At 44.2% G+C, this 23,465-nt stretch overlaps 1 protein-coding gene across 1 annotated transcript in view; it reads left to right on the top strand.

Moving 5' to 3' along the window:
• LOC136580260 (extracellular matrix protein 2-like) overlaps positions 1–23,465 on the top strand; it is a 59,943-nt gene that overhangs the window by 11,110 nt on the left and 25,368 nt on the right. The window contains exons 3-6 of the mRNA XM_066580675.1: positions 186–584; positions 2,801–3,088; positions 17,348–17,463; positions 19,813–19,945. Coding sequence (XP_066436772.1) covers positions 186–584; positions 2,801–3,088; positions 17,348–17,463; positions 19,813–19,945 — 936 coding nt within the window. The remainder of the gene's footprint in view (positions 1–185; positions 585–2,800; positions 3,089–17,347; positions 17,464–19,812; positions 19,946–23,465) is intronic.

Below are 23,465 nucleotides of genomic sequence, written 5' to 3'. Positions count from 1 at the left end.
CACGAGCCTGCTCGGATCACTAAGCAGTTACTCGAGAAGAGCGATGATCGCTTGAGTAACTGCCTTACCGAGTAGGCTTGCTCATCTCTAATTATGACAGCAGTCTTTGTACCTACATATATCACACATATCACTGTAATCTAGATGTTCACACATCACTGTAATCTAGATGTTGTACCTTGCAGAAACTACACAAGTTCCACTTGAGTCAGCAACATCGCTTAACCAAGGAAAAGTAACAGTGCAAAAAATCAAGGATGTTAAAAAGGAAACAAAGCAGATGAAGGTCAAAGGGGATACGGCAAGGACAACACCGAGACCTGCCCTGGGGCTTAACACAACAATGAATATTAACACTACAGCCATAAAGCCACCAAAATCAAAGAAAACACCAGCAATAAACAGACCGGTTGATGTCACCCAGTGGAAATCTCCGTCAAAAAAGGAAATAAATAATAGAAAACAAGAAACCAACGTCCAGAAGAAAGGAGTGGTGCTTCTTAAGCCAAAGAAGGAGGCAAACGGGGAGAAAGCTTCAGACACTGAAGACTTAAAGACCCTTCAGAAGAAACAACCAACAGAGGGTTAGCTATGAATATCAACCATTAGTGGCCGCCAATGGTCGTATTATAGTTTTGTATTATATTTACTCTGGTCCTAAGCGTCTAGCTCTCCAGCCGTTGCAAGACTACAACTCTCAGCATGCCCTGACAGCTGCAGATTATCTGGGCATGTTTTGAGTTGTAGTATGTAATGGTTAGAGAGCCAGGAGGTTGAAGACCACTGTATTAACGAATGACATAAATGGTAATTCCTTAGAGGGGTTGTACCAAGATTACAAGTTATTCCTTATTCACAGGATAGGGAGTAATTTTCTGGTCTGTGGGAGTCTCATTGCTTAGACCCAGGTCGATCTTGATAATGGGGCTCCTGTGTCCTTTGTTTATCTCACCGCAGGGTTACTGTACCCCCACAGTGAGGAGGAGAGTGAATGGAGTACTAGTCACAGAAGTGTGCTGCCACTCCATTCACTTTCAATTGGAGATACCCAACTAGGTGTTTCCGTCAGCCCCATTGAAAGGAATGGAACACCAACTGAAAAGAAGCGACCCCGGTAGTGACAGGCAGACCAAGACATGGGAGTCCCATTCTTGAGATCAGTGGGGGTCTCAGTGGTGAAACCCCACAATCAGCAAGTTATCTCTTATCTTGTGGATAGGGAATAACCTGTAATCTTGGTACAACCCCTTTAATACGATCCAGGTTGAGCTCATGAACACAAATTTCACCTGAGTATTGGCCAATTTAGTCTTTCATCTAATGTGTATTAAAAACTTGTCCAGAATTAGAACAAAGGTCCGCTCCTTTTTCCCCAGAAAGAGCGCCATTCTTGGCTATTGGTTGTATCTGGTATTGCAGTTCTGTCCTATTCACCTGGATGCCGATGAGCTGCAATACCAGACACAGCCTGGAGGGGCACTATTTTGGAAAAAAAGCAATATACTGTACAATATACCCTTAGAGCAATCACAATTGTTTCCACTCTCCAAAATCTGCAGTCTCAGATTATGGTTGGGCTAACCTGGATATAGGGGCAGTGCCATATGGTTCTAAGCACCGCCCTTAGAAGTAAGGGGAATTATACCTTCTCCTATTGATTACCTCTTCACTTTCATATGGTTCAGACTCCAGACTGCTGGTATTTTTTGTTTGTATATTGCTGTACAATTGAGGCTCATTCAGTCATGTTGGGCCTATCGGTGCTCTTTTGGTGATGGGAGCCTGTGGCTTTGTAAAGGCATGCCACGATCTTTGGTGTTTGTGGCGACCCCATGTTGTGGGACGGTTGCCTAAACACCCAGTGAGTGCACATCAAGCATTTATTAATCTATTCTATTGGTCCTAAGGGTGCAGTCATGGGCGTAACTATAGGGGATGCGGTTGCACCCGGGCCCAGAAGCCTTAGGGGGCCCATAAGGCCTAACTTCTCCATATAGTAAGCCTAGTAGTATGAATAAAGCTTTATAGCTGGGGGCCCTGTTACAGCTTTTGCATTGGGGCCCAGAAGCTTCAAGTTACGCCTCTGGGTGCAGTTCTTGCCTTTTTTTGCTTATTGGAAACACCAGACCATTTTCTGGTCCAGAACAACAATTTTAAGGGCGGCCATACACAGTAGATGTAGCTAGACTGAACTTGCTAATTTTGGCTGGCCTGCAAATCATCTAATGGATGACCTCCCAACTTTTACTTGACGGCAGTTGAATTTCGACTGGCCGATCCTTTTGTTCTTGGAAGATAAGCCTCTGCCAGAGGTGTCTAGCAGTAGTTTTCTCCTGGCTCTACACTAAAAACATTTGCATGCTTAGACGAGCATAGATATATGGGTGGTGAGATAGTTGTTGTCTAAATCAGCATTTGGTCAACAGCTATCTAAAATGTATGGGGGCTTAAAATTCTGCTGACACTATTGTAAGAAGCTGGCAGTCCCATCAGTTTTACAAATTGGTAGACACAACATGGGAACCCAGTGCATTCCATTATAAGTCAATAGGGTCCATAGGGCACCAGAGGTATCTGTTGTCTGGTGGATCTGACATTGGCTGTGGATACCATTAACGTAAAATGTGACACAAGTGTGAACATAACCTAGAAAGGGTCTGCGCATCATAAACATTGATATTGATCTATAGGACATGGTTTCCATAGTGCCACCTACATCAATATAGAATATTCTGAACAAATATATGTGACAAACTATAATAGTTCTTATGATGGTAACTTTCTTCTTTTATATCCTCAGAAAAAACACAAAGCAAAGCAACAAAAAAAGGGGCATCACAAATCCCGAACACAAAGAAACCAAAGACTTCACTGATGGAAACTAATACCAAAGACAAGGTTATAGAGTTATTGCCACCAACCCCAACCATAGACAGTATACCGTCATTCATTCGTCCAGGACCACATCACATCCCCTCCCTACCTAGTGGGTGTCTCCTGGCTGAATTCACCATTGCCTGTGCCAACACAAAGATGACCTACCTACCTCTCATGACTGACCTAGGATTGAAGACTCTCTACTTGGCCGGTAGGAGAAATGCCACCAGTTTCATTATAAGTAGACTAGCTGATATACTCGGCTTCGCCCGAGTTAATTTTGTACTGGTGTTTATCTGGTGTTCACGCAGAAAATCTTATGAAGTCGTGGTTACTTTAGAGATACCGAGGAAAAAAATATGTTCACCATTTTGCATGGTTCTTTGCGTTACCCAGGAAACACCACGTGGAGGTAACCATGCAACGTTTCCTTCATATACAATGACATCAGGAAGTGAGAGAATTAGATTACGTACGTAAAATTTGGACGCTAATTCTTTTGCGCTTAGAATTGAATAATCGAGTTGGAACTCATTAGCTTTTCCTATTTTGGACATAATCTATGCTTGTGCCAAATTTCATGTTTCTACGACATCGGGAAGTTGGAGAATTAGTGGCGAGTCAGTGAGTGAGTGAGTGAGTGAGTCAGTGAGGGCTTTCGTCTTTATATATATAGATAGATGGCAGTTTTATTTTACTAGCTGGAATTATACTATAAATTTAAATTTGTGCTATGTTCAAAAAAGATGGTAGTGTGAAATTACGGCTTCTAGGCGCTAATGAACTTGCATTAAAGAGGTGGTCTAGTTTTGACAACCCATTTTTATTATAAGTAGGAGAACCCCCTTGAGGACCTTCATCTTCTACCTAGAGTGTCTAGAAAGAGCGTTCCTGGAGGACCTGGGTTGTCTATACTTTATTCAAACAGCCCAATAAGATCTTTTTTATGCTTTTATTTCTCCTATGGTGGCGCTGCAGGGGGATTGAACACTTGCTGCAGTATTCCCCCTGAGTCATTGAGAGACCCTTCTAACCAATTGCTCATTGAAGTCAATAGGATCACGCATAAACACAGGGAATATGAACAAAACATGCTATTGACTACATATCTATGGGACCTTCTTGCATTTTTTTTGCACACATGAATAACACAGTGAATACACGCACCAAAAAATGCAAGGAGTTCCAAATAGGAACAGTTTCGGTCTATCAAAATACTGCATATCTCACAGACCGAATCTGCATACGCCCGTGTGAATGAACCCTAAATGTAACTACCCCTTAAATGGCTATAGAGCTCTATAGCGCATGATGGTGTTTCTCCCCTTCCACCTCTTCAGCAACGGACTTCTTACCTTGGATGTAGCTATTGTGCCCGGAAAGGGCTGGCAGAGCTGTGCCACCGACTGTGATTTACTGAACAGGGTGATGTGGAGGTGGGCGCCAGAATCCAAGATGGCAGCCTCTCTCTGTGCTGGTTGCTTCCTCTGTCAAGCACTCACTACCTTTTCCGGGAAAAATGGGTAGCCGGTCCATCCGTGTCGGGAACTGATCATGAACAACATAAAATGATGTGTTGGGCCAAATTGGCCCATGGGTCTTTGGTTTTACGCATGTGGTTTAAGGGGTCTGTATTCATTTAGCGGTCTGTATTTACGTGGCTCATCCTTTGACTCAGCCTTCCATCCCACCAAGGTTGGTAAAATGAGTACCCAGCTTGCTGGGGAATAAAGATGACTGGGGAAGGCGATGGCAAACCACCCCGCAAAAACAGTCTGCCAATAAAACGTCACGATGTGACGTCACCCTAGGAGTCGGTCATGACTCGGTGCTTGCAATGGGGACTTTACCCTTTATTCTATTTAGGGGGTCTAGTCTGGGTTTGTCTTAGGGGTTTGATAAAGGGGGTCATATACACTGCTTGCCATTCTAATGTGCTGTGTTGGGAGAGTGCCCTACATACTTGGAAAACTTTTGGTGTGCCATGTAGAGATGAGTGAGCATACTCGCTAAGGCAAACCACTCGAGCGAGTAGTGCCTTATTCGAGTACCTGCCCGCTCGTCTCTAAAGATTCGGGGGCCGGCGTGGGTGAGAGATGATTTGCGGCGGTGAGCAGGGGGAGTGTGGGGAAAAGAGATCTCCCCTCCGTTCCTCCCCGCTGTCACCCGCCGCTCCCCGCCCCCCCCCGGCAGCCGAATCTTTAGAGACGAGCAGGCAGGTACTCGCATAAGGCACTACTCGCTCGAATAGTTTGCCTTAGCGAGTATACTCGCTCAACTCTAGCGCCATGCTTTGCAAGTGAGCTCTATTGGACATTATGATAACTCTACTGACCGTACATAATAAATGGATTAAAGTAAGTCAATACAACAATCCCCAGAACAGAATGAACGGCGTGTAAAGCCTCCTAACTATAAGCATACCACCATGTAACACATGTAATATCCACTATTATTAGCTAAGAGGACACGTGTGTAACACTGCAGTAAGTCACGGCTTACAGCAGCAGCCGGCGCCGGGAGGCGGCAATCACTTCTCTCCCAATAAATGAATTCCTGAAATCAATTTTGGAAGAAATCCGTCCGTGTAATGAACTCTGACTATTTCCTAGAAGACTGTAAGATGCAGGATAATTGTGGAAGATTTACTGCAGCGTCTTAATGGGATCTGATTTTAATATGAGCAATTTAAAGAGCTGATCCGGCTTCACTAATTATATGTTATTACATGAATTTCTTATATACTTTCTGTATCAATTCCTCACGGTTTTTAAGATCTCTGCTTGCTGTCATCTAATAGGAACCTTCATTGCTTACTTCCTGTCCTGGTCAATAAGACAGCGCTCTGCTGACTGGGACAGGACAGAGCTTTATCTCCTGGGAGTGAACAATAAAAGCTCCTACTGGAAGGCAGTAAGCGGAGATCTCGAAAACCGCGAGAAATTCATACAGAACGTATATTAGAAAATTGCGTACGTTTTCATTCAGCAAAAACAACCTAGATTTCCTCAAACCGGAACATCCCTTTGAGGCTACGTTCATGAGTGCGATATCGGAAACTTGGACTGATATCACGCTTGTAAAATTGCGATGTTTACTGCAAGTGCGTTGTGCTTTGCGAAAAAATCGCATCACTGAATATGCGATTTTCATGCAGGTTTTACATGATTATAAAAATCGCATGAATTTTTAATAGGAAAAAGTAAAAAAAAAAATTAAAAAAAAAAAAAAAAAATCGAACTTGCATGAAGCATGTGTAATCCGTTTTTTTATCACGCATGGAAAAGAATGGGTGAGATTTCTTTGATCTCGCAGAAAAATAGAACGTGCTGTGATTTTTCTATCTCGCAGAATCGCTGCAGGTGAAAAATCGCACGTGTAAAGAGACCTATTGGAAACAGTGGGGTCTATTTCAGTGCGAGTTTCGTGCATCTCAGGCCTCGTTCACACAAGCATTTTTACACGGCTGATTTAGCCTCAGTACAGAATCGTGGATTCCAATGTATTCATTCAGATGGCAGATTGTTAGCCGTGTAAAAACATTGCAGCCGGGATAAAGGACATCGGCCGCAATACGCAGACTTTAAAGATAGGTCTTGCCCTATCTTTCGGCTGATATACACTGGCGGCTCCCATAGACTCCTATGGGAGCTGCCAAAAAAGGGAAGGAGTTTAGCAGTGGCCAACGCTGCCAAAACACGTCAGCTGACTCTATTGAACCATTCGAAGTAATTCCGAGGATTTATCCTGGCCGAAGGAATTCCGAGCTACGATATATATACGTTGCGCCTGGCTATGTGAATGGAAGAGAGAATGCTAATTTTAGCCACGACTCGATCGCGACTTTTTCTCCACAATGCAGCCAGCGTAAAAACTAGTGATGAGCGAGCATACTCGTTAAGGGCAATTGCTCGAGCGAGCATTGCCCTTAGCGAGTACCTGCCCATTCGAGACAAAAGGTTCGGGTGCCGGCGGCAGGCAGGGAGCTGCGGGGGAGAGCGGGGAGGATCGAAGGGGAGATCTCTCTCTCCCCCCTGCTGACTGACGCTACTCACCGTTCCCCCGCGCCGGCACCCGAACCTTGTGTCTCGAGTGGGCAGGTACTCGCTAAAGGCAATGCTCGCTCATCTCTAGTAAAAACGCATGACCAGTGTGACTGAGCCTCACTCATGTGGATGCACCCTCAGCGAGTGGGGATCTCTCTCCCCACCCCCCGCTACCCCACGTCCCCCCCTACCCTGAGCACGCTCGGACAAGAATGCAGTTACTCGAGAAGAGTGAGGCTCGCTCGAGTAACTGGCTTATCCGAGTGTGCTCGATCATCTCTAATTATAATATACTTACATATGTAATATACATATTAACTCACGTTTAATTTTCAAAAAATTGCAGTGAGCAGAAGTTGACAGAAGGGAAGCCCGAGTGGTTGCGCCAATTCTAACAGTGTCACGGTGGTGGGTACTCTCGCCTGTGACAATGGCTTGTGCAGCAGGTGGATTGCAATTGAGTTCTCAGAAACAACAATTAGTGGTTGGTGTACTAACTGATGTGACGCCAGTGCCTTTGAATGAGTTAGCTTATCGAAATAAAGGGATGAGTCTCAAAAGGTTGCAGTAAAACAGAAGGCACACAGTTTACTGAATACTTGCAAATAAATAACAATGTTCACACTCTTCTCCAGTAATCAATAACTTTTCCAACAAGATCTTACACAAATGACATGACATGCTTTTGTTCCTTAATTTTCCGCTTGGAAGAATGACATGGGCTGTCAGGCTAAGTTATGTATTGGGAGGTTATTTGTGGAGGAATGCATGGAATAATGCAGGTGCTCCTGTGGACACACTGACTGATGAATGTACAGGGTCAAGATAAACTCACAGTTGAATTGGCTGCTTTTCCTTCCAATTTCCACTAGGTCTGCCCTGACTTAAACTTCTTTCCAAGCAGGGATGAAAAGACGCCACTTTCCTTTAGTTCTCCCCTTCAGCTGACTCCACAACTACACTTTCTGTCTGGCTGGCCTCCAGACCAGCTTAATAGCCTCCATGCTAGACTAGGACAGGCTCCATAACTCCCAGAAAAAGCCCAGAAAAGAAACCAGAAAAGCCCCCAACCACACCCAAGTTCTGTGTTTTATATCTCCCCATCAACCAATCCTGGACTAGGGGAAAACCTACTATCCAATCGCAGGACTAACTAGGGATGACTGATAGGTAACAGAGTACGTTAGAATACTGTAAAGTCATGCATAAGTTAGATAGAGAGACACCAGATATTAACTCTTAGGGGCTCATACACATACGCAGACATATACACATAGACACTTCACATGAAGTTATTAACAAAGTGCTGTGGGACCCCAACTCTGAGGTACTACAAAATCATCAGCACCAGGGAGACGCCCAGCAATCAGCAAGTTATCACCTATCCTGTGGATAAAGGATAACTTGCAGGTTTGGTACAGCCCCTTTAATTATCATCGGATTCGGAGCATATTGCCCAATCTCTTTCCAACTGCGTCTGGTTCACGCAAATATATTTGAGCAATACGCAGTGAATAGAATCCATCGATTTCAGAGGGTTAGTTCGCATGTGCGTATTTTGCGTACGAATTTCGGTTGCGTGAAAAAATACGCAGCATGCATGAAAATAACACACATTGAACTAATTAACTTAATTGCAAAAGGTACAGCAAAACATGAACATGCGTGTACAAATGTGCAACGCCCATTGTGGAAATACATAGCGCAAATGTGCGTATGCCCGTATGACACCAGCCTTATGCCTCCTTCACACGAGCGTATGCCTATCTGCACACACATGAGCGTAGTGTTTTTGTGGAACGAACGTCGCTTTTTTTGTGTGCCAATCAGCATATTTTACTGTACTATTTGCGCCCGCAAGACATATTCATTTGCATGCGGCAAACAAAGACGCACCAATTAAAATGGATAATTAGTCTAATGAGTTTCAGCAGTGTTACACACATCAGTGTATTTTGCGTGCATTTGCGCATCCCCATTGCCTTCCATGGGGAATTTTGGTGCGGAAATCCGCAGGAAAACAGAGCTGGGTGCAATTTTAGTTTTTTGCAACCAAAACGTGCAGGAAAAATATGCGCATTTGAACGAACCCATTGTTCTACTCTCAACGTATTGCGCGCTCTAGTTTTGCGCATGCAAATTCGCTCACATGAAGGGGGCCTTAAAATGTAAACTGCTGTGTATTTATAAACCTTCGGATTTCTCATTAAATGTCTGTGATAATACAAGTAGAGTTCGGCGGGCACTAGACAAACAGCTGGCATGGGTGGCACAGGCTGGCAGCATCCCTTGTGGGATTGCAGTGCACTTTGGGTGGAGCTGTTATTACCCGGCTTGGTTAGACGTGAAATCAATGCTGACTTGTTACATTTCTCCGTGTGCCATAGCGGAGCCGCGCTGTCTACACTATTCCTGTCGCTGTAAGGCGGTGTTGGTAAAATTTATGTCTCCGAACAGTCACAAGGTAGAAGCTTTCCATGAGATCTGCCTCCTCACATCTGGCCTCATTTAGTAATGTGACCACGTGCAGAAGAATGGCTTTAGTTAAAGCAAACACTTCCAAACTCCGATAAATACAACTTAATCCGCTGAGCAATAAAACTACACATACATCACATGATGCAGCATGTAAGTACTTAACGTACCTACCCGAGGTGCAGAACATCCGTCATGACCGCGCTGGAGTAGGGCTGGCTTAGCTATATATCTGCTGCCGTCAAAACCAGGTAAAAAAAAGAGATATTTTTGCTGGCCACAGGGTCTGTTCCAGATTTACATCTGGCATTGGGATGAAGCCTGTCAACTTTCTCTGTCACTAAAATATATTTTTTAATATGATGTATGAGCGAAGCACAGGCAAGACAAACCATCATGGATTTCTCTCCACGTGTCAAAGCAAATTTTGGTTCATTGCTCCTATAGAGTACTACAATATTGATCTGCAGGAAGCAGACAGCTCCATACATTGTGCAGTGGCCCGGGTTGGTACTGCAGGCTGAGTTCCATTCAGTTCAATAGGACTCAGCCTGCAGTACTAGCCCAGACCACTAGACAACGTATGGAGCTGTCTACTTCCTGTAATAAAAAGCTAGAAGTGGGACTTTGAGAGGCTCCTACTCATAAAGTGTTACTCAAACATTCATTGCAAACCTCCATAAGTATAAAGCAAATGCTTTTGGTGATTAGCATATTAATTAATTGTTGATCATTGCTGAAATGAGGTATAAGATTGGAGATCCTGGCTGATTATGAGATATACTGACTTTCAGAGCTTCAGTTAGTCCATTACAAGTAAAAGAACTTTGGTTTTCCCTTAAGGGTGTCCTTTTATTTACATTTTTAAAAGATGGTGACTCCTTATCACGGCTGGAAGAAAATCCAGGTCATTGACTTGTGTCTAGAGATGGTTAAAGAAGTGCTAATAGCAACAAAATGACCCACATATGTGGGGTATTGGGATTTACATAATTGTGGCCAACTTGTGTAAAATGTTTTCTTTAGAGAAGAGGGAATCTGTCGCGGCTTGTCAGTTGAGACAGCGTCGTGGCATGGTGGCCTCAACACAGACCAAGACCTGTCGCCTTGTTATGCAGGAGAAGGGTTAATGCACCATCTGCAGCGACTGCTGCTACTGTTTGTCTTTGCTGCATGGAAGCATGCTGGATTAGTCATGCCTGGGAGTAGGGTGGAGATGTGGTTTTCCATTCCTTTTGACAGTTCCCAGGTGGTAGTGGCCATATGTTCTCACCCCTCCCTTTGCTTATTCCATTCCATAGTGGAGTCCCTGGAGTTTGGAGTTCTTCTGTACTGGTTCTATTTCTACTTGCAGATAAATTGCTGCGGGTTCCTTTTTAGTTGCATTTCTGCTTTTCATTTGTATTTTGCTTTGCTGTTCGGTTCATCTTTCGGGTCCTTTCAGGGGCAGTCAGGGCCCAGGAAGAAGACAGTGGGGCCGTCTCTATCGAGGCGAATACTCCGCTTCTAGGCAGGGACTTTTCACTCCCCTGCTAGGTTAGGGCCAGGCTTCCTCCTCCCTGGAGTGGTGCTACCGTTCAGCATAGCGTGGTGTGCGGCTAGTTCCTACAGCGTGTACATTCTCTGTTGCTGTGCTGAGTGTTGTACTCTGGTGTCGCACAGGCTTTACCTCTGGGTTACGTATTTCAGTTGTAGTGCGCATTGTTCTTTGGTGCATATCTATCTACTACAGTAGTTGTGAACATCGCCCTGCATCCGTGCTGAGAGGTGCTCGTGTGCGGCACAGACGGGACAGAATCTATCCCCTTATACCCCACAGTTAAAGTATTGATGTTTCTAATTTGTAGGTTCCTGAGAAAGAAGGAGGATGCAAGAGAATGATAATAGGAACGATAAGAGCGTCACGTGGAGGACCTCTCTTGGCTGTACTTTGTGTATATAAAGCTCACTGTGTTCTTCATAACTCAACAGATGAACGTAAAAACGGACAAGGAGCACAGATCTCTTTCCATGAACACAGTGCAAGTAACAAGAAGAAAATCTTGAGGCCTTACATTTTTTCGTCCCTTCCAGATAGGCTTAAGTCACCTTAGATCAATGTTACCCAACTCCAGTCCTCACGACAGCCCCAACAGGTGATGTTTTCAGGATCTCCAATAGTAAGAACACCTGTGGCAATGTCTGAGGCACCAACAATAATTATATCACTTGTGTAAGGCTGTCTGCAGACGGCCGGGTCGGATCCCGCTGCGAGAATTCTCGCAGCGGGACCCCACCCGAGCCTCTGCAGGGATCAGTGCGGCGCTCACCTCTCCCGCGGCTCCGGCTCTTTGATGTGCCAGCTGCCGGCCAGCATGCGCAGAGCGGAGCCAGGGCACTGGGAGAGACATTTCTGTGCGGGCCTCTGTGATTTTTCACGCGGAGAAATCTAGGCTGTCTGCATAGGATTGCGTTTTGCAATGCAATATTATGCAGGCGTCCAGGGGCGGAAATTCTGGGGGAAATCCCGCCGCAGAATTTCCGATCGTTTGCAGGAGGCGTAATACTGAGGAAATCCTGAAAACATGACCTGTAGGGCTCACTTGAGGACTACAGTTGGGAAACACTCTAAGGGTGGTTTCACATTTGAGTTGGTACCTCCAGTTGGAGATTCCATTGGAGATCTGGCACAAAATACTGAAAGAAAGGCCTTTTTCTTCCATCCAAAAGCTATGCAGCTGAGCGTAAACCAAACAAACCCCATTATGGGGTCCATTCGGCGCTGTTTGGTTCTGTACTAAGACAGAGCTGTTCAGCCACAGGGATTCCTCTTTGCTGCTCTCCGAACGGAACAGCAAAGCGAACCCCTGGATGCAGATGTGAAACCACCCTTAGGGCGAGCACCCACTGGCGTTTGCGTTTTTTCGCGCGCTTTCCGCGCGCTTTTCGCGGCGTTTTTCGCGGCGTTTTCGCGGCGTTTTCGCGGCTTTTCCATTAATTTCAATGGAGAAAAATAAGGACACATATGCAACTGACAGTTCCTATGTTAAAAACGCAAACGCAACGCAAAAAAAAACGCCAGTGGACAGGAACACATGTTATCTCTATGCCTGTGCAGGAAAAACGCAAAACGCAAAACGCAAAACGCAGGTAAAAAACGCCAGTGGGTGCTCGCCCTTAGATGATTAGCTGAGCGATGAAAATTTTTGAAAAATTAGCTTCCAACTTTCACCAATAGAAACAATAGAGACACAATCCAACAGAACAAACCATTCAGAGCTGCAGAAGATCAGTTACTCAAAGACCTTGAGGGTGCCAAGGCATGATGGGAGTTATAGTTTTGCAACAGCTGGAGAGTCACAGGTCAGAGACAGCAAAATATTCCTACAGGTCAAGGGAGTAAGTTTATTTGTAACTTTATATGAGGAAATTGCTTAGCATAAATCATCAAGGTTTGATGAGCGGGAAGGGGGGGGGGGGGTGTCTACTTTTTGGGGCCACTGCCGATCAGCACAATGCAGGGACAGTGTGGTTTTTTTTGAGCACCATGATCCCTTCATTGTTTCCAAAGACACATCAGCTTGTCTGTTCAATTCAATGGGTTTAGCTAGATTAGAACTCGTTGAGCTCATGACAGAAGCCGGATGGACCTCATTGTAGTCAGTGGGGTCCATGTGGTGCTATTTAGGTCGAGCATGTGAGGGGCTTGGAGCTTCCAGTATTTTTATTCTTTGGCTCCTATAATGGAGCCGAACAATAGAAATCATTCTGGAGTGTATAAAGGATATGTGAGCATGGCCTTATCAGGCAGAGCCAGTCACACGCATAAGCCATGACCCTTTGTGCTCCACGGACCCTTAGCAACAGAGATCCGGATGAATGGACCGCCACCAGTCAAAAGGCATATCTTCAGAATCAGCCATCAATGTTGGTCCCTGTTTAATACTGTATGTGTGCCTCCAAAGGTCAAGGATATGGGTCATCTAGTATGAAATCCCGAAAAGTATCTTGGCATTTGTACACGCACTACTGAGGAATGGCTATTGTTGAATTATTCATAAATAGTGTGGCACGCTCTTCCTTTTGCTACCATCTCTGAATCAACAAAAATTTGATTAAAACCAATTGTCCCTTACGTTTGCCTCTCACCCATGTGGGTGCCAGCTGCAGCCCAGATATTTATGGGGAAGTTTCAGTTTCTAGAACTGGAGACGAGTCTAAATTATTTTTATTTGTAGACCTTTGTATTTTTTGCATTTCTTTTTGTTTGCCTTTTTGTGGCCGTGGCAGAACAATTAAGGTCGGCGCGTTATTTGTATCTTTTTATATGACAATTCCTTTCACGGGATCTTCATACCCCAGTAGGACTGTTTCTCCTCTTTCAAGAAGCCTCTTAATATATAAAACCTGTGTACTTTGCATTTCATGAGATGGTTTTAAAGTCTTTTATTAGAGAAGCCAAGAAGGTTTTATTTGTCCTAATACTTCTCATGCGACTTCTGCTGTTTAAGTTCAGGGGACAGTCTATCTCTTCATCTCCAAGGTTTACTTTCATGTGCATCCAAAAGTATGTTCTCCTGTACCTTCCTCAGGGTCAAAGGAAATTGTACCCTTTCAGTACGTTGCAGTAAATCTTTATATGTCTCATCCTGTTTCCATGGAGAAAACTCTGAACTGAAAGAGAATGACGTGCCGAGTAAATTTCCCTCTCAGATACAAACTTAGCAGAGACATAACATGAAGCTTCTGGGCCCCATTGCAAAATTTTTAACAGGGCCCCCACCTACTATTTATAATACTGGTGTCTTCTTATATGGCAAAGGAGCGCCTTTAGACACCAAGGCCTGGGTGCAACGCCTACCTCTGTACAATAGTTACACCAGTGGAACTTAATGGATAACAGTGCTGTTGGCTTGCAGCATGGGACCTGGGACTTTCTGTCTAACTGACTGCCAACTTCTACATAGAGTTCGTATTTTATTCAAATGTCTATGTGAGTTTTTGCTGTTTAAAAACATACTGATTGGCTAATATAAAAGAAAATCAGTTAACCTAAGAGCAAAGGAGTATGGCAGTAAGTCAATAGAACACTAAACAGTAGGTATGATAAAGTTATACCATAACAAATTAGGCCACATTATAAAACGTGGGTGTGATGATCAAGTGTACATTTAGAGCCTCTTATTGTGACCTGTGCGGGCCAGTAGCGTAGTCAGGTGAAGCCAGAGTTCAGCACATGAGTCATATTGGTTGCAATACAAAGGAGCACGCAGGTAGCGTAGTCAGGGAAAGCCAGAGGTCTGTACACAGAAGCAGTAATTGAAGGAGGAGGCTCAGGCAGGCAGAGGCTCTTGACTACAGGCTGGGAGCACAATAATCATGCAAGGAACTGGAGGAAGGGCCAGGCTTTTATAGGAAGTCCAATTAAGGAACATGGTGGAGCCAATCAGGAACCAGGAGCAGGAGCTAGGGACAAGAACAAGGTTATGCAGGAGGAGCTATCCAGAGAGCTGGATAACTCAACAGGCAGAGCCATCACGTGGAGCACTGCAGCTCCTGAGTTTGAGCCCTGACATCAACCCCCTCCTTCCAGGATGGCCTCTGGACATCCCAGGGGCTGGTATTCCCAAATACCTTCAAAGGAACTCCCCTGTAAGCCTAGGGGCATGAATATTGCAGTCCAGTTACCAAGAAGTTTCCTACGACCCATGCCCCATCCACTGCACCAGATACAGCAACTTCCCTCTGAACACCCTAGAGTCCAGAATGTTTTTTACAAGGTATTCCTCCTCACCTTGGACATCCACCGATGGAGGAGGTGGCTGACTTCTTCTCAGAAAAGTGTTCTTTCTGAACGACTTGAGCAGTGGCACATGGAAAACAAGATGGATCTTCAGTTTGTTAGGGAGTTTCAACCAGAAGACAAGCTGGCCAATCTTCGCAGTAATCCAAAAAGGTCCTAAGAATTTTTGACCCAATTTTGGAGAGGGCAAATGTGTTTTTACATTTTTGGTAGACAGACAAACTTTATCACCCACCTGAAAGGTAGTAGGGGATTTGCGGTGTCTGTCCACTGCCTTTTTATAATTTTCTTAGGTTTCCTGTAGTACCTCGATTAGCTTCTCTTGGGTTTCCCGTAACGTAGTTAGCCTATGAGTCACAATAGGAGTGGGAGTATTCAAGGGAAGGTCACTGTTTGTTTCCCTATACGGCGAGGGCCACACAAGTGCCTCATCTGTGAGAAGGTTGATGATAAATAGCACCTTCTTTCTGTCACTGGTAAACAGAGTGGGTTGCACCTAGAAATATATATAGCATTGGTTAAGGAATCCTCAGTACTGACGACGATCCCCACTAAACTTTACTGGCAGTTGCATGCGTACATCTAAACCTGAAGTGCACAAATCCAGAAGTTGCATCTGTAAAGTGTCTATCTCTTTTTGTGAAACAGAAACTTTTCCCTGGTGAGTGGCACAAAACTCTTGAAGTTCAGCAACCTGCTTCCTATAGGTGACCACAACAGACTCCATTTTTGGGTGTGATTATTTTGTAACGATCAGGTGCAGGTTTGGAGACTCTGATTACGACCAGTGCCGGCCAGTAGCATGGTCAGGTGAAACCAGAGGTCGGTACATGGGTGATGTCAGTTGTGGTACAAAGGAGCAGGCAGGTAGCATAGTCAGGTGAAGCCAGATGTCAGTACACGGGTAGTATCGTTTGTGGTACAAAGGAGCAGACTGGTAGCGGAGTTAGGGTGAAGCCAGAAGTTGGTACACAGAAGCAGCAATTGTAGAAGGAGGAGCAGGCAGGTTGAAGAGCTTGACTACAGGCTGGGAGCACAATAATCACACAAGGAACTTGAGGAAGGGCTGGGCTTTTATAGGGAGTCTAATTAAGGGACAAATGGAGACTATCAGGAACCAAGAGCAGGAGTTAGGGACAAGAACAAGGTTATGCAAGGAGAGCTATCCAGAGAGCTGGATAACTCAACAGGCAGGGCCATCGCCTGGAGCACAGGAGCTCCTGGGTTTGAGTTCTGACATTGGTTTCTTACCTAACATTTCTTTAATTCTCTAGAGCGTGACTTGTGTGTAAGGAACACTCACTATTACAGTACTTCCCACAAGGGGGTATTGGCGAGGACTCAATTCTCGAAGGGAAGCTATCAAATTTTTACTGTGATTCATGATAAACCTTTAACAGCGCTGCTAATGAGATTTCCATATCGCTGCTAGTTTTGTACTACATGCCGTGGTACCTTTACAGAATTCTTTTAAAGTTTTCCCGCACGGTATGACTTTTCTCTCAGCGCCGCGCTAGGCATAACCCTGTTCTTGATTGGCAAACATACAGAATTCTCTTCTTCACTATAATCCTGCGCAAGTGCCGTCGCAAACCCTGCCCAAGCACCTCAGCTTTCAGTTACTTTTTGGGACTCCACAGTGCCTTCCGGATCCGGAGGATGCAGTGACTGCTGCAATAATATCTGCTGATTGTAGCAGACTGGATCACCAACATTTTTTTGTATTAATTAAAACCAGATAGTGAAACCTTTTCCATTTTTCTAATCTGTCTTTATTTCCAGAGTGTATCATTTTTTATTCTCTTGTCTGTACATGACTATGGGGGCGGCCATCCTTCCTGTGCTACAATTAACAGCATTAAGAGCATTTAGAAGAAATGCTTTACAGCAGCTTCATGGGCCACTCACACAATGGACAGAAAGGGACCCATTGACTTGTATGGGAGACTGCTCTAGACATGCTCTGTGACCTTTGCTAAGACTATTTTGCAGGGAGGGGAGTAGATGGTCACAGCCGATCGCCTCTTGTGAATGGTGGATCCTGTTATCTACATATAGGTGTTACCTTTCAGTATATTCCTGCTTGTGATGTTAGGAAGGTGACTGATGCAAAGCTCTCTCCAGATCAGGGCATGACAGACTTTTATTCTTATGTTTTGTCTTCCAGAGAATGAGATTTCCAAACTTCCTGCTCGGGCGTTTGCAGGTCTCCCGAACTTAGAGTGGTTGGACTTAAGCAAGAATAAACTGGATGACTCCGGCCTGTCATATGATGTCTTCAAGGTAAGATCTACAGGCTTGGATTTACATTTTCTTCATTCTGTAATCTAGTAAATAGTACGCAAGGAATCTGCTTCTTTAATGGCCATTGCAATACTAAATGTAGGTATCACTGGATGCAGGACATGTTAAGGAAAATTAACCCTTTCCAATCCACTGTCTGATGTCTTTAGACATTCTGATGGAAGGCTGTACAGCTCCGGTGTCGGAAAAGACGTCCGGCAGGGTATTCTTACTGTATATTACTGGCCGCTCTGTTGTTGGGGGCCTCTCCAGCATGTTCGATACTGCAGTACTGGCTCTAGCCAGCAGATGGTGCCATTGTATAATAGCAGAAAGAGAAAACCCCCTAGGAAAACCCTGAATCCAAAATTAGATTGCAAAGGGTTAAGGTCTGGTTGCCTACCTATCCTCAGAAAGAGTGGAAGACAAATGTGTGGTCAGGTGGGAGTGGGCTTTCCTTTTGCTAAAGAGCTTTTCCCTACAAGTAGTGTAGCTATAGGGGGTCATAATTTTAGACCCAGACCCCAAGCTAATGGAAATCAATGGGGGAAAATAAAAATGTTTCATTCTGTTTCTGTGTTCCAAAAACGGAATTGAGGAATGGCAATCATTAACAGTAATGTGAACAAGCCGTTACTTTGTGTGTGCAAGGTGGAAACAGGACACTTTATTACTTTGTGGAGGACAAAGAGGGACATTATTCATGAGAGCATAAAAATGGCGCTAAGGGGGGTTTATTTGTGGAGGCATAAAAAGGACATTATTACCTTGCGGGGAAACTGTGTACTATTATCTTCCGTGAAGCATGAAGGCATTATTACTTTGTTGAGGACTGAAAGCGCACTCTGTCACCTTGTTGGAGGCACAATAGAGGTACTGTTACATTATTGGACACATAGAAGGGGCTCTGTTACCTCATGAGGGGCACAACATAGGCACCTGGGCACTATTACTTTGAAGAAGGTAAAAAAGGGGCACTATTACTTTGTGGAGGAAAAAAAGAGGCTAAATTAACTGTGGCGCACTAAAGAGGCGGTATCACCTCGTGGGCTCAAAGGAAGATTATCACTGTGCAGGGTCACCAAAAAGGGCACTATAATTGTGAGGCATAAACAGGCACTGGTATTTTGTGGTTGGCACAATGGTGACATAATTACCATATAGGGCACTATTATTTTATGGGGCACAAACAGGGGTACTAGTACTGTGTATGAGACACTGAGAGGGCTGATGGTAGCAGATTGATAGGGAGAGTGTGCAGAGACAAGTTGTGGATGTAAAATGTCTTCTCCGCTCAGGAATGTGCTTCAATCAGAGGAAACATAACCTATGATCACTGGAGGTAACTGCACTGTAATCACTATCACTGTGTAGAGCTGGTATCTGGCCCTTACTTGATGCTTGCATTATTTAGAGGTACACTAGAGCTGAGCTGCTGTCAATGAGTCTGCAATGTTATCAAAGTTGCCTTTAAAAACTCTTTTAGTTTTTTTAGGAAATGGAATTTACAGTGCATAATAAATAATGTAATATTTTATAGTGCGGATTGTTGTGGATCAATTATAGGTAGGATTTTGTTTGTTCTTTTTATCTTTTCAATATTTAAAGCCTTGTGTAGGGGGAAAAAACATTTTAATTTTTTTAACCTGTAAAAGCGTTTAGATGCCACAGTCAGCAATGACTGTGGCATCTGCAGAGGTAAATGGTGAAGAGGAGTGATTCAATGACCAAGTCCTCATTTTTCACTCCATTTCTGGGAAAAACCCTATATGCGACAATCAGAGAGCAAATTTACTGTTTGATTAATTCATGTCACCCCTCCCCTGGAACAGGGAGAGAGATTGGGGAACCACAGAGCTTCTTCACTGCTACCAATCTCCTCTCCTCCTCCCTCTCTGCTCTGCACAGCCACTGAAAATGAAAGCTGAAAATTCTGTATTCCTGACCTCAATTCAAACAGCTGTGTCTCTGGTTCTCTAAGGGCTACTGACATATTCTTGGTGTCATTTTAAAGCCAAGAATCAAAATCTTTGCTATAAATTGACACCAAAGGCATGACGGTAGCAGTAATAGAACCAGAGATACTGCCGCTTGAATTTGAATGATATCTGTTAGTCCAAAAACTTTTTTGCAGAATGAGCCAAGTTTGTCCAAAACTGTTGGGAAAAGGGAATGGAGGGGGGGGGGGGGGGGGGGCAGGGGAGTGTTAAAATGACTTCTCATTACCTCTACCATAGTTATCAGTTCCTTCTGAGTCTTTACTGGTGCCTTTTTAGTGACATGTTTTACATTTGTGTTAACTAAATGATTGTCAATCAACAGCAGAAATAGTCAAGCCTTGTATTGCAGAACTTAACCAAATTGAAGAGGCTTAATTTGGATGGTAACCACCTGACTGTACTGCCACAACTCCCAGCTTCTCTCCAGGAACTGAAAGTCAATGACAATAAACTTCTGGAACTAAACCAACATAGTTTTCGTGGTAAGAACAAAATATACATAGGAATTATTTACATTTTTCCTAACCTGTATCTATTGGTGCATGATCAAAGGGCTCAGGGCCAAAACAGGCATTAAATATTAGCCGGAATACATAGCCTATGGGAGCCGTCAGAAAAGGGGAGGCGGGAGGAAGCTTAGCAGCGGGTCACATTTCTAAAGCCCCTCCCCTTGCCGGCAGCTCCCATAGGCTGGGGAGAGAGGGGAGGGAAATTAGCATGGGAAGCGCTGCTAAGGTTCCTCCCTTTGCTGGCAGCTCCCATTGGCTTCTATGGGAGCGGACACCATTATAGTTGATGGGGTCTGCCCACAGTGTTTGGTTCCGTCAAGAGACGTAACTGTTTGGCCTCGGGGATTTCACTTTCCTGCTTCCCGAACGGAGCAAGAAAGCGGAATCCCCAGTGCAGGTGTGAAACCACTCTATTATCAAGATTACAAGACAGAGCTTTCAATAGCCACAATGTTTAAAAAGGATTACTTTTGGCCCACCAAAGGACTTGGTTGTAAGGTCCTACCCTGCAGCTACATGGGATAAGTGTTTGCCACAGATCATAATTTACACATACAGACCAGAAAATTTGTAAGGATTAAATACCGTTAACACCAATTTTGATCATTTTCATGTAGGAAATACTTTTACAAATGTTCATAGTTTAGGACAAACTGGAGCAAGTTCAAAGAAGAGTTACCAAGATGGTGAGCGGTCTGCAAATCATGTCCTATGAGGAACGGTTAAAGGATCTGGGAATGTTTAGCTTGCAAAAAAGAAGGCTGAGAGGAGACTTAATAGCTGTCTACAAATATCTGAAGGGCTGTCACAGTGCGGAGGGATCAGCTCTATTCTCATTTGTACAAGGATAGGCTAGAAGCAATGGGATGAAACTGAAAGGGAGGAGACACAGATTAGATATTAGAGAGTGAGGGTGATCAATGAGTGGAACAGGTTACCACAGGAGGTGGCGAGTTCTCCTTCAATGGAAGTCTTCAAAGGCTAGAAAAATATCTGTCTTGGATGATTTAGTGATCCGGCACTGAGCAGGGGGTTGGACCCGGTGACCCTGGAGGTCCCTTCCAGCTCTACCAGTCTAGGATTCTAGTACAACAAGAGTCTTTTAAACCTAGTAAGTGTCCAGAGTCAGCTTCAGATCAAGTTTTTTTCTGCTACACCTCATGGGCACTGTTGCAGCTGAGCCCCATTTAGACTGGGCTGTCTCACAGGGCAACAGGTGAATTCCCCGGTAGGCCCTGAGCAAGAGTGGGTCCCCAGTCCTCCAACCCTGCATGAATGATACATAGCGTGACATCTAGGCACATTGGGAGGTCGGCCGGTATCCACAAGCTACCGTGTTAAGGGTGAAGTCAAAGGAATGGCATACTGATATTCAGTTTTACCATAAATTGGCACTGTTTTCACAGTAATGATCAGTGGCCATATGGTTTTACAGGTAAAACTGTTGTTCACTTGCAAACCAAATGCAACCATTAAACATCTACTTGAAAACCATACCATCTTATAATAAAGCTGAAGGTTGGCGCAGTTTTGGGCCATAATGTGGCTGGTATGTGTGAGCTTGCCCATTACAGGATATGCCATCAATGCCACATCTGGGATTCTCCCCAATTGAGTGAATGGGATCCATAAATTCCTACTTACTGCATTATCCATATACCTGTATTTCAGTGCAAGCAGGGCCGGACATAAATCTATTTACCCAGAAGCATAGCTAAAGGCTAGTGGGCACAGATGCAAAAGTTTAGCATGGGGGCCTTCCACAACTTTTCCATGCATTGGTGACTCTCTTAAGAAGCTCATTGATGCAACACTAGCAGGCAGGGTATTGCTAGAATCATTAAAGATTAGGCAGAGGCTAGATATAGGGGGTCCCCAATGCAATATCTAGAACACGGCCCCTCAACCATCCATGTGGCATTTATAATACTGTTTTTTTCTTATATGATAGGGGGCCTTTGGGCTCCCTAAGGCTCCAGGGCCTGGTAGTGACTACTACTTATGCACCCCATATAGCTACACCCTTGCATTCACATGCATGTAGAACTTGGTAACTGCTAAAACCATAATTTTTATATATAGCTGTACAATGGACCCTCAGAATGAATTTTACTGCCCTAGACACCCCTATCCGACATTGACCTCATTGTTGAGTCAAGACCAGTCCCACAATAGAATCCTATGGTACTCAGGTGGACCATTTCTTCCCTACTGCCAAACCTTCTCAGTGGGATTATGCGTGTTTGGATTAATATTGTTATGGGTAGTCTATATATGCTAATGTACTCTGATAAATGTAATCCCTGATGTCAGGGGCTGTAGCTGCGGGAGAGTGCAGGTCTTATCTTGGCTGCATGGAAAACAGATAGGCAATAGTTGGATGCTCTCCAGAAGATGCAAGACCACGACCACCGTAAAATAGAGAGATAATATTTATTGAATCAACATTGGTCAACACAATATATTTTGGCATCCACCCAATGCCTTCCCATGTGGATAAAGCTGCAGGCAATAGCCTAGCAAGATGAATGGAGTAGAGAAACCACCTTGATGGAATGATGCCAAGAACAGTCCCAATGGATGAGTGTGGTTTTATCTGTGCCATCTTATTTCATAAGATTGGTTTTGTTACAGGGATGAATGTTCGTCTCCAAAAAGTTCTCGAATTGACATCAAAAATTGTAGGAGGTAACCCATTTTTATCTTGGAATGCCCCATGTGACACTCCATACGGTTCTCTATTCTACATTATGTCATTTTTAGTCATAGGAGGACAATGGAACATGGCCCAAGTTCACGTTGTAAAATCCACCGCATGCCGCCAGTCTACCGGGCTCATTGTGTACTCCATGTCCCCGTCAGGACTAACTGTATGCAACACTGACTTTCTAGTTCTGGGTGGAGTAAACATTTCATTTTTAATGGAAATGCTTTCCTGTTTTTCTAGTAAATGTTGGATCACAAGTAAAAATCTAATGTCACATTTGTTTAATAATTTCTGTTGTTTTTGAGGCTTTCTGAAGCCATTATCTCCCCAAGTCGTTAGCGTGATTGTGCAATGCACTTTGAGGTTTGCAACACATTTGTTAGATATCACGGCAATTTATCATGCGCTCATGTGACAATGTGTGCTTCTCAAGTTGCAGACTTTTTGAAGATGCTCCAGGAGAGAGTTTATTGCCGCTTTTACACTGTGCAGATCCTTTATGATGAAATTCGCTTTGTAAACAGAAAACATTACAGCGTATATTGCAGAGCGCGGCGCATCCTCGTATTGTTCTAACATATGCTTCGTGTCTCCTGGCACCACTTCTGAAGCAAGGCCCAGCCATGACTTGTTTGGGGCTGACTAATACTGAGGCTGAATATAGTGTATACACAACATGATGAAGAGGCCACATTGGTTATGATTTACTGAAACCCAAAAGTAGATTTTATTTTAGGTCCTGCTCACATGGATGTAGACGTGGATTCTGCTACGAATGGGAATCTG

Source organism: Eleutherodactylus coqui, chromosome 10 (genome assembly GCF_035609145.1).
Source record: "Eleutherodactylus coqui strain aEleCoq1 chromosome 10, aEleCoq1.hap1, whole genome shotgun sequence".
NCBI lineage: Eukaryota > Metazoa > Chordata > Amphibia > Anura > Eleutherodactylidae > Eleutherodactylus > Eleutherodactylus coqui.
The sequence above is the reverse complement of the archived record's forward strand: the minus strand, read 5'-3'. Positions and strand labels throughout refer to the sequence as shown.